Source organism: Talaromyces stipitatus, genomic scaffold (genome assembly GCF_000003125.1).
Source record: "Talaromyces stipitatus ATCC 10500 scf_1105507295511 genomic scaffold, whole genome shotgun sequence".
Taxonomy (NCBI): domain Eukaryota; kingdom Fungi; phylum Ascomycota; class Eurotiomycetes; order Eurotiales; family Trichocomaceae; genus Talaromyces; species Talaromyces stipitatus.
In genome coordinates this window covers 720,780-736,755 of record NW_002990119.1, presented here as the reverse complement: position 1 = coordinate 736,755, position 15,976 = coordinate 720,780, and the positions used below count along the sequence as shown (strand labels likewise).

The 15,976-nt window shown below is 46.7% G+C and overlaps 5 protein-coding genes across 5 annotated transcripts, besides 1 other annotated feature; 4 read left to right on the top strand and 1 right to left on the bottom strand.

Annotated features, from left to right (window-relative positions):
- Positions 1 to 222: 222 nt before the first annotated feature.
- TSTA_099780 (uncharacterized protein) lies at positions 223 to 1,970 on the top strand. The gene is made up of 2 exons (XM_002485921.1): positions 223 to 462; positions 583 to 1,970. The coding sequence occupies exons 1-2, from the start codon at positions 431 to 433 to the stop codon at positions 1,832 to 1,834; spliced, it is 1,284 nt and encodes a 427-aa protein (XP_002485966.1). The 5' UTR covers positions 223 to 430; the 3' UTR covers positions 1,835 to 1,970.
- A 3,754-nt stretch (positions 1,971 to 5,724) lies between these two features.
- Positions 5,725 to 7,855, bottom strand: TSTA_099770 (pantothenate kinase, putative). The gene is made up of 4 exons (XM_002485920.1): positions 7,395 to 7,855; positions 6,978 to 7,260; positions 6,413 to 6,911; positions 5,725 to 6,360 (listed from the first exon to the last, which is right to left on the bottom strand). The coding sequence occupies exons 1-4, from the start codon at positions 7,623 to 7,625 to the stop codon at positions 6,030 to 6,032; spliced, it is 1,344 nt and encodes a 447-aa protein (XP_002485965.1). The 5' UTR covers positions 7,626 to 7,855; the 3' UTR covers positions 5,725 to 6,029.
- A 302-nt stretch (positions 7,856 to 8,157) lies between these two features.
- TSTA_099760 (uncharacterized protein) lies at positions 8,158 to 10,649 on the top strand (the record flags this gene model as incomplete). The annotated part of the gene is made up of 2 exons (XM_002485919.1): positions 8,158 to 8,220; positions 8,665 to 10,649. 2 exons carry the CDS (start codon positions 8,158 to 8,160, stop codon positions 10,435 to 10,437), a joined length of 1,836 nt encoding a protein of 611 aa, XP_002485964.1. The 3' UTR covers positions 10,438 to 10,649.
- Positions 10,650 to 10,916: 267 nt separating this feature from the next.
- Positions 10,917 to 11,024: a sequence feature (GA-rich).
- Positions 11,025 to 11,122: 98 nt separating this feature from the next.
- Positions 11,123 to 13,318, top strand: TSTA_099750 (DEAD/DEAH box RNA helicase, putative; the record flags this gene model as incomplete). Its single annotated transcript, XM_002485918.1, has 8 exons — positions 11,123 to 11,149; positions 11,184 to 11,443; positions 11,511 to 11,704; positions 11,758 to 12,118; positions 12,168 to 12,399; positions 12,462 to 12,655; positions 12,724 to 12,872; positions 12,928 to 13,318. The coding sequence occupies 8 exons, from the start codon at positions 11,123 to 11,125 to the stop codon at positions 13,257 to 13,259; spliced, it is 1,749 nt and encodes a 582-aa protein (XP_002485963.1). The 3' UTR covers positions 13,260 to 13,318.
- Positions 13,319 to 13,499: 181 nt separating this feature from the next.
- TSTA_099740 (polysaccharide deacetylase, putative) lies at positions 13,500 to 15,894 on the top strand (the record flags this gene model as incomplete). Its single annotated transcript, XM_002485917.1, has 4 exons — positions 13,500 to 14,539; positions 14,588 to 14,673; positions 14,726 to 15,112; positions 15,365 to 15,894. Exons 1-4 carry the CDS (start codon positions 13,710 to 13,712, stop codon positions 15,892 to 15,894), a joined length of 1,833 nt encoding a protein of 610 aa, XP_002485962.1. The 5' UTR covers positions 13,500 to 13,709.
- Positions 15,895 to 15,976: the final 82 nt, after the last annotated feature.

Sequence of the window (15,976 nt, the reverse complement as noted above, 5' to 3'; positions counted from 1 at the left end):
TAGAGCTGTAAAACTGATTCGTAGGCTCAATCTTGTGTCTTCAATTCTCGAATTTTCCTTGTATCATGTTTTAGGCTTTCCTTGATTAGGTTTAGCTTACCTAATCCTCGACATATACATGAAATCATGTGATTAGTGGGGCCAATTTACTCGATCGGGCCACGTGTGCCTGAGGCTTACCAAAAATAAGTAATCGGAATAAATAAAGATCAGCCACGATACAGGCATCAATCCTCAGTTATGCATGTCATGTCAATAACTTCTTCCTCACTTAGAGCTCTTTGGTGACTAGCAAAAGAATACGTGTTGCCACCTGCGCGTTTTGCCCAATGCTTTCACCCAACTCTTATTGTGCTTTCATATTCATCTTAGAAGCCTTGTTTTCGAAACACCAAGTCTCTACTCTCCACGGAAGCGGGCATCAGAATTCATGGCGAATGGGGAAAGTCCTACAATACCAAGGTACGTATACCGATGAGACCATTTATTTATCAAAGTCCAATCATCTCTACAACTCATATGCTTTGATGCGTCTTTTGAGTACTACATCCATACAGAGCTACAAATTAACATGCAAAATAGCACTATCAGTTTACCGTTGCTACGTCCTCGGGATGGCATCAAAAGAGAATCAGTGGTTGCAACTCCAGTCACCCAAAGCAGGACGAGGGTAGTACTGGCACCGGCTCATCAACTCCCAGGTCATTTAATCCAACTTCTGGAGGAATGGCATAGGGATCACCCGCATGAGCGACCACTGGCTGCATTCTCAAAGAAGAATTCAACCGAGGAAGAGAGGACGTACACCGTGTTATCACGGGATCGCAAACAGCTCCCTCTCATAGAGGAGATCTCGATTACCAAACCTTTGTCTTACATGGTATATTACCTACCCATCAACGACGGAAAGCAGACTGGTATTTTGGTGAAGCCGCTGACATGGGGAAATCGGATCTGCTTCATGAAAAAATGGCTTGGGGACTACACCTTCCAAGCGGAACCTGCTGCTGTGCGATTAATGCAGGTGGATGGCTCATTTGGAGACTTTCCCGACGATGATAAATGGAGAGCAGCTACCGATAAGAAGTTGCCAAGTGAATTGAAGAATGAAGAAGAGGAACGCGCCATTCGACCCAGCGTACCTAGGAAACGGTCCCGAGAAGAAAGGGAAAATAGCACGAGCAGCTCCGGTGGGGACATAGATTTCACAACTTCAAGACCAGCAACTCGGCAGCAATGTCGACAACGAGCAAGCTCAACACATACATCTGCTGCGCCAAGAGATGATGGTTCGGAGGGCGAAGACGAACTACATCCGACTGGCCTCTCTAATAGAGGGTTACCTATAATTTTACAGTCAACAACACATGTCCAAAGAAACCTCAATTCTCGAACATCCTTACCACAGACTCATCAAAGCGGAGGAGGAAGGAGCACGCTCCTATCTTCCCCTTTGATTACCAACTGCCCAAACATAACCACAAGCGATTCCGGCGTCGACATCTCGGCAGCAACAGCAACCATAACATCACACGGAGTCATGAACTCTACGTCACCGCCAATTATCACATTCAAGCTCAGAATCTCTCGGACCAGAATGGAACGTCACATTCGAATCGAGGATAACGAGGAGGATGCAGAGGAACTATTTAAAGAAGCCAGGGATTATTTCCGCCGCCATGACAGGCTGATTGGTACGCCAATACTAGAGTGTGTTATCGAAGGCGAGCCGGATTGTCGGTGCATTTATAATGCCAAAGAATTGAGGTATTTTATTGAGGAGCTTCGTGAAAGACGGGGTATTGTCAAAGTCACTGTAACACAGAGCTCTTGACTTTTTATGTTTTCGGACCTTTTCTTGCTGTTATTTGAGCGAATTACTTGGCTTGTCTGAGGATTAGCAGAATTAAGCAGTCGGAGTACCTACAGAACCATATGATTATGTACGCGCACCCTAATTATATATCAACACCCCAATGTAGCGCATGCCATCCGGGCATGCCCATCTCTTCCGGGGCCGTACAAGCATACTGACGAGACAAATCTCTGCACAATTCGATAAGGCACAGATTGTTGTTGTACCCAGGGTACAATATGTTATCCACCCCCTAGTTACATGCCGAGTTACAACCCACCCCGAAAAAGCCCAGTTATTTGAAACCCAAACCCGGTTTTGAGGCCAATAGCACAGTTATTTGGGGGTCACGTTACAGTAGCTTTCTGTTGGATATTTGATACGCTAATCCCAATCCGGATGTACTTACTAATCTTTGAATTCTCGGAAAAGCAACATATCCGCGAGAACAAGAGCGCCAAAAAGCAGACTACATTTTGTAGGACCAGGATGTGTATCTAGAGGGGATTTGAGAGGACGTGCAAATCAGAGTCAATTATTCCTCACCCAAATTGTACGCTCCTATCAGAGCCTAACCCCGTTCGGACTAGTACCAAAAGATTCCAATAGAATATGTCGGAACTAAATTACCACTTCACCAAAAAGAGGATCCCCTTAATGGGGCTTTTTGGTAATGGTTTGTATTCCAGCGCAGATGTTCCGTATCTGCTCGTACTGTGCTGAAATCACGTGATCTAATTTATGACAGAGTACAGAAGTCGAACAACGGAACGGTTCGCAAATACTACAAAAATACCATTTTAAGGGTGTCCTTTTTAGTGAAATGGTATTACGTTGAAGGTCTGACAGTTTCAATACCAGTTACAAAAATACTAGCCAGTTTTTCGGGTCTTCGTACAAGACCGAACCACGCTATAATTTATAGGGAAGGCGATCATCTAGGCGGATGGTAATTTTTGAGATCCTGTCACCATCCTCCGGGATTTATACTGCAAATTTTAATATTACTGATTCATCTATCAGGCCAGGCCTTTCTTATACGAAATTCGTACGAGTAAAGCACACTTACTATGGATTCTGAAGTGGAGTCTGTACGGTAGATGACGGAAAGTCCAACAGTGAAGGTACATTATTATAAGGTGATAATGGGACCTTTCCCGGAGTAGAGATGGGCGAAGGGATCCCTGGTGGCATCTCAGTAGTTACTGTCCTGAAGACGATTTCTGCTAGCAGGTGCACGGAATCCCGGTCCATGGCCTCGGCCTGTTCGCCGTAACCTTGGAACCCTATTGCGGTCAATTCAGATGGCCTGCGAGTCACAGTGGAATTAGTACTGCTGCTCAATAACATTATTTTGAATTTGATCATGCCTATGTCGCTATCTCCCCCGAGCTGAGTGTGAGCTTCTGCGACCGCCTCGCATCATTGTGTGGATGCATGCCAGACGGCTCCCGTACGTAGGGCTCACCCGTACCTACTAGCACATGGTTGGGGTGTGGAGCATGAGAGACTCACAATAATTAGTCTTCTGTCGCTGTCAGCTCTTATAGGCTGGTAGGAGCATTTCTACCTGGCTGCGTTTTCCGGTCACCACAGTCTGGTCTGGCTTTATCTTAACGGTTCTGTTTCTATCCCTAGAGCTGAGAGTTCTGCCTTCTGCTTAGTAAGGGTGCATCATTCAGACCGAGATCTTCGATCCTGGTATCCAGCAGCAATGTCCATCCATGTACTTGAGGCCAGTCATTGAGTATAGTTCGGAACGCATTACCAGGTAGAAATAATTGCCAATTGATGTCAAGTTTTGCCGCTCCGATTATGGGGGTAGTAGCAGCAGTGGATGGGCCGGCAACTGAGCGACATACATAGGGGCTGCAATGGTCGAGGACGCGCTGCAGGGGTATCCACAAATTTGACCAGAGTCTTGTGCAGCGTGCTTACCACTCTTCGACAATGTGCATGGTTTCCTCCGATATCCGGATACTCTTCGTCTGGCCGAGGCTTTACCTTGGTGGGGACGCGATGGCCATCGTGACTATGAGACGCCGCTGTCGAAGAAGCAGTTTGATAGTATGAATAACAGCGGCAGACGTCCGATAAGGCACCACACCCAAATGGAGGGAAAAGGAATTTCACCCAGGTAGTCCTTACAATCCTATAACATAGTCATCACGTTGGTTTTAGTCTTAGCTAGAATTTCAGGAGGTGGTTCTGATTAAGAGGTACAACCTGTAATACTCAATATCAAAGAAAGATACTCTTGTGATATACCGGATTCAAGAAAACGACCTTGAGAAAGTAGAAGGTGGTAACAAATCCTCGAAGATATGAAGACTCTGAAATGTACTACTGTCGCCATTCTCAGTTACTTGATAGCAATTAACCAATATCGCTATAGCAGAAGGCCGATTGGAAGCAAAAAGTTCCAGCTATCGGCATCCATTTGGCTAAGTGCGAGATGGTCTACTTCTACTCCCGATATTAGCAATTCTCGTCGTTGAGAATCAGCGACGTGGATAGATTGAATAATCGTCTCGGAGGGCGTCCACCCGAAGTAGCGATACATTTATCCATGGCCATGTATAGAGATACACGGAATAGAGTTAAGAAGTACGGTAGGGCTTGTAATTGACTTCCGTGTGTAGATATCCTCTGGCATAGATCCCACCGGGAGCAAAGATACCTGCCTGAATCCTACATGCGTATCAGAACAGCCCTAACTGCTTGAAGAAGTCTTTCAACGATATTCATACTGAAATCCCAGCATAACCTCGTGATCAATCCACATGTTACCGAGAATATTTCATCTCATGAAATCAATTTATGAAATCGTTCTCATCCCTCCGGGCATTATGTACGGCGCTTTACTCTATCATGCAGTACTGCTAATCCTCACCCTCCAGGGTCAGGGTTGAGGATACTTGCCTGCGCCAGGTGGGATGAAATCAACGAAACCTCAGGAGTAAAGTTATAAAATCCAAGATACACCTCTCCTCGAACCGGCAAATCAAAGCATTCGAGTCATCAATTCTTTCCAATCGAATATATAAACTACTGTTCAGCTCAAAAGGAGACCTGGAAATCATCCAACTTCAAGTCCCCACAAGCTCCTTTCCCCGCTATCTTCTTACTACTCTGTCGGCAGTCTTGAAGTTCACACTACCAAGGTTATCATAATGCATTTCTTCCCTTCCATCCGATCTGGCTCCGATCATGACCAGCATACTATTGCCCTAGTGCTTCGTCAAAAGCAAATCCCTGCTGATAACCAACAACACGCCACTGCCTCGAAAGACACATGCGGATCGAAAGTCGGTTCTTCATTCACTCAAGACAGGTAAGTAATTAGTCCGTTGAAACTACAATGGAACAATTAAGTCAACGCCTGACATCGTTTAAAGTGATATCTCATAACATTCAGAAGAAGTGGTGCTTTGATCAGCTGTTTGTCTCCCGCGAGACGATTCATGAGAAGGATAAGTTTTAAAACGGTGAACCAGGGGAAATGGCGTTTGGGACGAGTGCTGTATTAACGGTCAATTCTAAAGCTGTCAATCTTACTGTGTCCACCTAGGTGGCTTTCCAGGTGGCTGTCCAGATGGTCTCCAGAGAATTATGTCGGGATGGTCGATCTCCTTGTTTTAGATTGGTAGTATGATTTTATAGGATTACAATTGGTGTTTACAACTCTCTCTATGTATTTGAGTATAAGATACTTCCATACAATATCAGAAGTTTACCTAACTGCTTCAAGTTAGGTAGGTGGATGGCAGAAAACAGCATCTTAGGGCATCAACAATCCGGTGCAACCCCATCGGCCCAAAATGGTAAGAGAGATAATGAGCTCGAACTCTGGGTCATGTTGAAAAATATTCTATTATTGTGAGACTCTTAAAAGAGTTACGGTGATCGTGGATGTTCTTTCTATGAGTCTATGCTGTAAATGTACAAGGAAACAAAAATGCATAATGGCCGGTCGTCATTCCGAGAGCACACATCTTCAGCGAGGTTGGTCCGTGTATCGGATGTAAATGCCCAATGAAAGTAACGTAACTTCCAAATCCCAACAGATTTGGGGAGATGTAGGTCGAAAAAGGACATGTCTCGGCTCCAGTGGAGGATAATACAGTTAAAACGATGTTTCTTTCGTCACTCAATCGTTTTCAGAACTCCTCATTCATCGGTACTGCTTCTCCTGCTCTGTTTGTCGAGTTTGCTTTATTTCCTGGGCAAGGTTCTCGCGAAATTGCGTAGCCGCTGATGCTTCGTCAACGCTGTTTCGACGCCCCCAATTGTGTGGCTGCCGCTTCAGGAATGCGCCGACTGCTCCGAGATATCCCTCATGCCGTAAGAAGTAGGCTTGTTTCTCGCCTTTGGACCAGAATTTGATAGCATATGATAGCGTGTTCATGGTCTGGAGGTGACCACGAATGAATGAACCGCCGAAGTAGATATGTTTCAGCTGGTGTTTCTCGGATTGTAGATATGCGATTTGGCCGATATTGTTACTGTTCTGATGTTAGTATCGAGAACTACAACAAGCCTAGAGGGGTTTCTTACCTGATTGCAAACAAAAGACTTCGACTCATATCTTCATGTCTGAATTGTACTGGCGGGGTATCCTCCGGGTCTTCTCCAAGATCGGAGCCGTCTTCAGCCCGCTGCTCAGCACTTCGTTTCAGTTTCAAGACTTTGCCGAACGTGCTGGCAATCGCCGTACTCTTCAGGCCGATTTTATTATAGTCCATTCCGTAAATATCGCCCACCAACATGTCGACGCTGCTGTTATCACCTCTATCGGCCATTGCCAGCATATCATCAAATGAGGTAGCACCAGTCAAAAGCGCCATTAGACCCCAGAAAGTTCCTCCGCCAAGATGGGTACCTCCAACACGCTGGAATTCTTTGGGGCCGGACACTTTTATCATCGAGACGCCTGAGCCGATATTGACAAGTAGATATGGGTAAACACTCGTATTTGGTTCCGCGAATTTCATAGGTTCGGTTTCGCTATAACTAAAAACTTCGTGGGGTATCTCGGTAATGAAAAAATTAAGACCTAAACCAGTGACGATAGTTAGTACTGATCGGAAGAAATCATGATAGTACAGTGAAGTTCACTTACCCGTGATCAAGCAGTCCATCTCATCTTCTTGTGAAATGTCCACTTTTAGCGTCTCTTTCAACTTGTCATAGTACTTGTAAGCGCCTCCGCCAGTCGCAACAACACACAACTCGCCAGGCGCAGCGCCATTAAGTCTCTCATGGTCCTCCTTCAGCTGTTTTATAAAGTCGATGCATCGGTCTATCCGTTCCGTCTCGAATTTGATGAAATTTAATCGGCCGCCTTCGGAATGTGACGATAGTTCTCTAGTGAAATAAACTAATTTCGCTAATGATCCTCCTATCTGCAATCAAAACATCCGGTTAGCAAATTATTTGTATGTGAGACACCAAGTGCTTGTCGGCAATTGTATCTTGGCCTGTAAAGAGCTGGAAAGAAATTGCGGGGAAATGCCGCGAACAGCTGCATGCGACTTACATCAACTGCGACATGGCTCACAACACTGGTATGGTGAGGAAGTCGGATATCCTTGCGCTCATACACTACCCCATCTTCTTCCGCTGGACTCTCTGGTGTTGGAGGTTGGTCATCCACAATATAAGCGCCCTGCACGTTGATTTTCACAGCTCCAGGGTTGATGATAGCGTCTTCCAGACTAGGGCGGGAGGGGTCGGCCTCGGTAGAATGATTCTGAATGGGCGACATCATGCAATGGTCGACAGCGACAGCTGTTGCGGCTGCTTCGCGTCGCAATTATGGAATTGAGAATTATTAAACAGTCAAGAAGGTTGAGGATTGACTCATGGTTGGGAACGATGTATCGCTGATCCTGATAAAGACGGGCGTGCCCAGGCTTACGGCGTAAATCTCCTTCTGACCAAGGTAGTATTGATTTTCAGATCAGTCAGCGAATTTGTGGTTGCTTTTATTTTTGTGCCTCTAAAAAACAATCCACGCTCCATCGGCCCGAGGAAGATCTGTCATTTTCAAGTCTGACTTATCAGAGAGATATATGTCAGCGAACCTGTGACTCGGCGAAAGGAATTTGGTTCCATAATCCGGGCAAGCGGGTACTCCGCATTTGTATTTTCGCACCTCAACAGTTTCTCCGAGCTGTTTGTTTGTCCATTTCGTAGTAGTCAGGCAACAGTAAAATGTCGGGGTGAGTCGCGTTGGGACCGTAATGGGCAACCCCGACCATTAATGAAGTTTCGACGACGGCCAGGGCAACTGAAGAAAGATGCTTATCAAGGATGACCTTGACAACGGTGACAATGTATTAAACGTTGGGGGCGAACTGTTGGTACGGGCTTCCAGCTTTTAGTATATCATGGCTTCCACCTCATAATTCCGGGGTTTGAATCGTGGCTATAAGCCATCGAAAGCGTGGCGCATTTCAACCATGGGGTGTCCAGGACGTTGCTGTAGAGCTTGTCTGAACTATGGACAATTCCGAACAAGGATGAAGAATAGAGAATACGTTGGCTTCTATACACCAAGCAGATGGACAACAAAATGATCAGAGCATGGAAAACTGTCAGAGAGAGGTTGAGGGTGGGAAATCGCAGTGTCGCGTGCTACCAGGCAGGATACTGCCGCCTTCCTTTTCAGGCAGGAGCACACATGCCAGATTCGTTCTTTCCCAATTGCCAGACACTCGACGATGTTAAGCATCGTAGAGACGCTCACGACATCATTCATTTTGTCTGTTGCGTTATGTCTCTCCATTCTGTACTGTTTATGATAGCATCACGACAAGTGTATCTGTATCGGAAGAAACACCATGCGACTTACGAGACTTTACATATCGTTCTTTGTTTACCATGCCACATCTCAGTCCCTCCTTCGGTTTGCGTCACCGGATCATGATGTCCAGGCTATATCGAGTGAATCTGAACAGAACGATGCGGAACACATGGCTAGTCATGGAGCTCAGTCGAGTTTTGTTCCTCTAGAAACTACAGAACAATCTTCCGTGAGTCCATTTCGAGTCGTCGGCCAATCTGGTGTTCCGGCAATGGCCGCCGCTCTGATGCCGAACGGCAATGTCGTGTTCATTGACAAGGTCGAAAATTATACCCAGCTTGTATTGGACAACGGCCAATATGCATACTCGTCGGAGTACAATCTCACTTCAAACACTGCGCATGGTTTGGGCTACCAGACGAATGCCTTCTGCTCGGGTGGTTCTTTTCTCGCCGACGGCCGGCTCGTATCTGTAGGTGGTAATGGGCCTTTGCCAGATATTGACCCAACTGTCGGTGACGGATTCCAGGGTATACGATACCTAGAGCGTGGAGCTTACTATGGTGACTGGTATGAACCTGGTCATACACTATCAACTCCTCGTTGGTATGCTAGTGTTCAGATGTTGCAGGGAAAGGAACTATTCGTCGCCTCCGGTAGTCTCAACGGACTTGATCCCATGCGGAGCGAAAATAACAACCCGACATTTGAGATTCTCGATCAAGATGGCATACCGGCCACCGGAAGCATAATCCTTCCAATATTGTCGGATAATCAACCTTACTATATGTATCCTTTCTTGCATCTATTGAAGAACGGCCACCTTTTCATCTTCGTTTCACGATCCGCAGAGGTTTATAACCCCTATGATCTGACCACTAGCCGCCAGTTACCGAACCTGCCGGGTGCGTATAGAACATACCCAAACACGGGTGGGAGTGTTATTCTTCCCCTGTCGAAGAAGAATGACTGGGAACCTGAAATTATGGTTTGTGGCGGCGGAGCTTATGCGGATATTTCTAGTCCGGCAGACCGAACCTGCGGGCGTATTCAACCACTATCAGAAAACCCTGAATGGCACATGGAAGAGATGCCGGAGCCAAGAGTGATGGTAGAAGGTCTTCTTCTTCCTGACGGGAAGGTACTCTGGCTGAACGGTGCTCGACGGGGTGCCCAGGGATTTGGTACAGCTCAAGAGCCATGTTTTGGCGCATTTATCTACGATCCTGAACAGCCTACCGGAAGCAGATGGGCTTTAGAGGGAACTTCGGATATTCCTCGTCTGTATCACTCGGTTGCACTTTTACTCTTGGATGGAACTGTCATGGTCGCTGGCTCAAACCCAATGGAACAGCCTCTACTCGAACCAAACTACAACAGTCCAGCCACCGCATATGCCACTGAATTCCGAGTCGAAATTTATACACCTCCATATCTTCTTGGAGCCAATGCCTCGAAGCGTCCACAGAACATCCAACTCTCCCAGGTGGATCTTATTGCTGACGGTGAATCTTTCTTCATTAGCTTCACAAGCACGGCCAATGCAACAGACCTGAAAATTGCTCTCTATCATGGCGGTTTTGTCACACACTCATTACATATGGGCCAGCGTTTGATCTATCTGGACCATGAAGGCTTTGCTCCAGGTTTCGATGAGCAATTCGTCAGTGTCTTTATGCCGCCTTCTTCCAGCATCTCACCTTCTGGTCCCTATGTTATCTACGTTGTACTTGATGGTGTTCCCGGCTTGGGGCAGTTTGTTATGGTGAGGTAGGTGGGAATTGGCCAGCCAAGTCAGCTGCTTTACTCGACACTGCATCTCAACTGGTAGGCAGCTCTTAAGCAGGTCACAGTTGGCATGCAAAAAAAATCCTTGATACACCTGGAGGCTTAGTCACTCGATCAATCTTGAGTTGGGAATTGCACATATAAACATTGTTAATTCATCACCATAGGCTGTTAGTCCAATACATTCTTTCGAATCCTCCTTTCCTGCCCAGTTCTTGCTTTCGATCATAGCTCAGGGCATCTCCAGCTTCTATATCTGACAGACCAAAGACCTATTCACATGTCAGGACTTTGTTAAGGCTGTTGTTTGCTTGTTTGTATCCACAAAGGCAGAAGGAAGCCGAGCCCGGTCTCTACGCCCTGCACTCACAGTGCCCTGCACACTCAGCGGCGTGGTCCTGTGACCTTATCTAATTTTTCACTGTTATTTATTCCCTCTCATTCCCTCTCATTCCCTCTCTCCCCTCTTTCTGTCCCTTCTTTTCTTCTTTTCTTCTTTTCTTCTTTTTTTCTTTTTTTCTTTCTTCTTTTCTTCTTTTCTTCTTTCTTCCTTCTCTTACTTCTCTCTATCTTACGTCTCATCAACCCCCATCTCATACACATTCTCTCTCATCTTCAAGTCATCTTGATTTCCATCTGTTTCATTACATCTCATCCTTTATTCACTTGCCATGGATCCTTTGAGCACCGAGGACATAGTAGATACCCTGCCTGAGGTGCTGAGGCTGTCAGTCGTGTCGACTAGAAGCCGCGACCCTCGGCACGCGACAAAGGCTGGGCAGAGCTGAAAAGTACGATTACTCGCGTTGGGCTCCTCCTACTGAGAAGCCAGCGGATGGTATTGATCCTCGCGAGGATGTCCCATGGGCCTCCAACGCTCGTAAGTATGAGTGGAAGGAGGATTATGGTGATGTTGGACCAGAAGATGAGGAGCTCGAAAAGATCCTCTTCCGCAATGAGTTTCTCAATCGTGTTGGTGTCAAGTTTGACAAGTAAATTGTTCTTTTCCCTGGCCAAGAGATGTCTTTCGTCGTGTTTGCATGCTTACTTTCTCTACAGTCTCCAGAGCATCAAGGTAATTGTCGAGGCCGCTGAGAAACCTGACCCAATCTCCCGCTTTGCCGATGCTGGCCTACATCCCATCATGGAGAAGAACGTGGCTTTGTGTGGCTACCAAATTCCTACTCCAATTCAAGCCTACGCGATTCCTACAATCCTTCAGGGACATGACCTGATGGCAATCGCACAAACTGGTATGTCTCCCTTCTCTGGGCAGCTATAGATTATCACTGACGTATTACAAAAGGGTCTGGGAAGACAGCCGCGTACCTCATCCCTGTCCTGTCAAAGCTCATGGGCAAGGCAAAGAAACTCGCAGGCCCTCGCCCAAAATTTGGTGAGGCATTCGACCCTAAAGTCAACGCAGTCCGTGCTGAGCCATTGGTCTTGGTGATCGTGCCCACTCGCGAGCTTGCTTGCCAGATCTTTGATGAAGCTCGTCGTCTCTGCTATCGCTCTATGCTTCGCCCCTGCGTTGCCTACGGTGGTGGTCCTGTGTCTCATCAACGCATGGAATTGCAAAAAGGCTGCGACATCTTGATTGGGACTCCAGGACGTCTCATTGATTTCATGGGCCAGACTCATGTTCTCTCTCTGCGTCGTGTTCGGTATGTCGTATCATTTAGAAGTACAAGCGTTCATCTGACTTGGAACAAGGTACACTATCGTTGATGAAGCCGACGAATTGCTCAATACTGACTGGGAGACGGAGTTTGCTCAGCTCTTGTCTGGTGGAGACTCAAACGAGGACGCTGATCATCGTTACATGATGTTTTCAGCCACCTTCAACAAGACGTGCCGCCAGGTCGCTAAGAAGCATCTGGAGACTGGCTATGTGCGCATTCGTGTTGGACGCACTGGAAGCAGCCATGCCAACATTGAACAGCGGGTAAGCATAACAGAAGACCTCTTTCTTTAGTCCTTGACCCTAAACATTAACATGGAATATAGATCATCTACGCTGAGGATCAAACTAAGATGCAGTGTCTCTACGATCTGTTACTTTCCATGCCACCAGCACGCACTCTTATTTTCGTCAATACCAAGGTTCAGGCGGACCGCCTTGACGATTACTTGTTCAACCTGGGTCTTCCTAGTACTTCAATTCATTCTGATCGTACCCAGAGAGAGCGCGAAGACGCTATGTAAGTGAATAAAACTGGTCATGCCTGTCAGTGTTGAATATGACTAATGTGAAACTGGGTCGGGTTAGGTCGGCATTCCGTACTGGAAAATCGCCCATCCTTATTGCAACCGGCGTTTCTGCCCGCGGTCTCGATATCAAGAATGTCATGCACGTTGTCAACTTTGATCTCCCTAGCTATGACCAGGGGGGCATTGATGAATATGTCCACCGTATCGGTATGTTCACAGTTTCTGCTGTCTATTTCCATTATCTAACATAGGCTTTGTCAAGGCCGTACTGCTCGTATCGGAAATGAAGGTATCGCCACCTCTCTTTACAACCATGGCAGGAATACCGACATCGCAAGGGACTTGGTTAAACTGCTCCTCGAAAACAAGCAGGTAGTACCTGACTTCCTTGAGGAGCTGAAGCCCGAGGGTGAACTTGTTTTCGATGATGACAACAGCGATGTGGAGGAAGATATCGACGAGACTAATGTCGACGCTGATCCCCAGTCCACTCACTCTGGGCCTGTTGAGGACGCTCCTGAATTGGATGAGTTCTCTACCCCGAAGCAGGAGGCCGATATCACTGCTCCTACTAATAGTGACTTCGATTGGTAAACGTATCAGGCAAGACAGGAGCAGCCTTGAAGTGACCCCTAGTCAGCTTCCAAGCTTTTGCAAACATTCCTACTCATTCGACGTCTAGAAGGGTAATTTTGAATGATTCATTTTGAACCGATGCGAAATGGAAAAGAGCGAAAACCTGGATTTTTTAAAAAAAAAGGTGAAAATAACACAACAAAAGAACAGAAAAGAATGGAGAATTATTCGAGGAGAAAAAATGTCGGTAAATCAGAGCACTGAAGAGAGGTTTATGTCAGGACAGCAGAGGAAGGTAGATAGTTGGTTGCAGCACAGTAGGTAGTGGCAGCCGTACTTAGGTAGTTGCCTCCGATGCAAACTTGGTGATAGTCTCATCTTTCTCGTCCTTCCTCTATTCAGTTTTCATCCCAGCCATCGGACATCGTATACTGTTTGTCGCTCGTTACTCACCTCCTGTTGTTCAAAATGAAGCTCTTTACTCTGCTAATATACTACATCCTCCTTATCATCATCCCAACCAACGCGATGATGTCCCTCCGAAAACGCCCCCGCGGCTTCGTCATTGACGATTTCTGCAAAAGGTCAGTTAACAAGCTTCGTTCATGGCACGGCCCTGGCGAGAATCTCAAGGTCGAGTACGACCAGAACGATGACGACGATGATGAATGTCTCGTGCGACTGTTCCCTTCCAACCCGGACCACAACTATCACACCCAGTTCTCATACTCCTGTTTCGATCTCTCCAGACATCGAAAGATGTTCCTTCATGTCAAGTATTCCGGTAGTGACGCGTTTACGATCTCGTTGTATCAGAATAATGGTGCTTGCAACCCATTCCGTGCCCCTTTTCCGGGAACAATGGATAGTGTGGAAGCGTCTCGCTACACGACTGATGGTGGTGGAGATATATATGTCCCGTTATCCCATTTCTACATTGATCTGAAGCGAGCGTCGTCGATTGCTTTCCATGGCTTTTACAAGGATGAGGAAACGGTTCTCCATAAAGTTGAGATTGTTAAACACCTACCCCGTGACGTCGACGTGCCTAGGAAGCTGCCAACGGGGTCGATGGTATTGACTTGCAAGAGACCGAACTCTTTCGCATTCGGTATTGATGATGGTGATCCAAGACTGGCGCAAAAGGTAATGGAGATATTGGACGATGAAGATATCAAAGTCACCTTCTTTGTTGTCGGACAGGGGTTGCGGGATCCAAGTACGAATCTTACGGAAGTGTATTCTGAGATGATTGAGAAGGGTCATCAGGTTGCGTTGCATTCCGATACACATCCAAGGTGTGTCTCCCCCTAACTTTTGGCGGATATAGGCTGACTTTTGAGTAGGATGGAAGGTTTGCAGACAGAAGATGAGATTGATGATGAGATTACGGGTGGACAGCATGCTCTCAAAGATCTTCTTGGAATCGAATGTAGGTCCTTTCTTCTGAGCTATTGGATTGGGACTGACAGGTTCATCAACAGCTCGATACTTTCGCCCTCCCTACGGCACCATCGGAGCCCGAATGAGACAACGATTGGCAGCTCATATTGACGACCCATATATCGTGAACTGGAGCGTGGATGTCGAGGACTGGCTATGGGCAAACACGAATGAGCCATGGCGACAACTGAAGGCATTCCGTCGTGACATTGACCGAGGAGGGAATCTGGTGGTGATGCACTACCTCACCTGGAATACAGTCAAATACTTCCGAGAGTTCATACGTATTGCCAAACACAAAGGGAAGAAGATCATGAGGATTGATCAGTGTATGATGGATCCCGACGCTCCTGACTTGATGTCCTCGTCTGAAAACCAAGAGACGAAAATGTTGCGAACACGACCTGATGCTAAACCGAAAAATGAGGGTTGATTGGATGCAAGGGCTGGTGATGAGGTATTTCTACTCGAAATATTGTTATTTATCCTTATATTGAAGTCATTGACTAGAATTAGACTAAAGAATCGTTAAACATCATTCTTCTGACAAGTCACCTTGTGATTGCATTTGATACTAGTTACAGAATTCCTTATCAGCATTGATCTTATCAGATCACCCCTCACCCCGCAACATCTCAGCTGAATATCATCATCATCTTACCACCCTCAACCATTATAAGAGAGCATCATGTCCCCCACGACCCCAAAAGAAAATTACCCCCAACAAATTCACCTCACCTCCGAAAACATCTACCTCGAACTAACCTACTCCCCTCTGAACACAACCCGCATCCTTGCACAAATTAACTCCCCCTCCGCCGGCGCCAACATTTTATTTCTCGGCACAACACGCGACACATTCGAAAACCGACCCGTCTCCCAACTAAGTTACACGAGTTACGCACCCTTGGCCCTAAAAACACTTACCGAAATCGCCCGCGCCACGTTCAGGGATCATGAAGGTATAAAGGGTGTTAGTATATCGCATCGATTGGGGGTTGTGCCTGTTACGGAAGCTAGTATTGCGATTGCGGTTAGTGCGGCGCATAGGGGTCCGGCGTGGAGGGCTGGAGAGGAAGTTTTGGAGAAGTGTAAGGAGAGATTGGAGGTGTGGAAGAGGGAGGAGTTTGTGGGTGAGAGGCCGGAGGAGGGGGAGTGGAGGGCTAATAGGGATACGGATTCGAGGGGGAGGGCTGTTAAATCGTCGTAAAACTGTGTGTCGTGAGAATTGACCTGCTGGAAGAGGTAGTAACGGGCTTTTAGTCAATGACTTGTCGGCTGGATGCGGTAGG

Excerpts from the sequence above, each read along its gene's own strand:
- TSTA_099780 (XM_002485921.1), top strand. The coding sequence starts at position 431 with ATGGCGAATGGGGAAAGTCCTACAATACCAAG. Across the intron at positions 463-582 it reads GAAAGTCCTACAATACCAAG|CACTATCAGTTTACCGTTGC; the intron begins GTACGTATACCG and ends CATGCAAAATAG.
- TSTA_099770 (XM_002485920.1), bottom strand. The coding sequence starts at position 7,625 with ATGATGTCGCCCATTCAGAATCATTCTACCGAGGCCGACCCCTCCCGC. Across the intron at positions 6,912-6,977 it reads GATGGACTGCTTGATCACGG|GTCTTAATTTTTTCATTACC; the intron begins GTAAGTGAACTT and ends TCACTGGTTTAG. Across the intron at positions 6,361-6,412 it reads AGTCTTTTGTTTGCAATCAG|TAACAATATCGGCCAAATCG; the intron begins GTAAGAAACCCC and ends ACATCAGAACAG.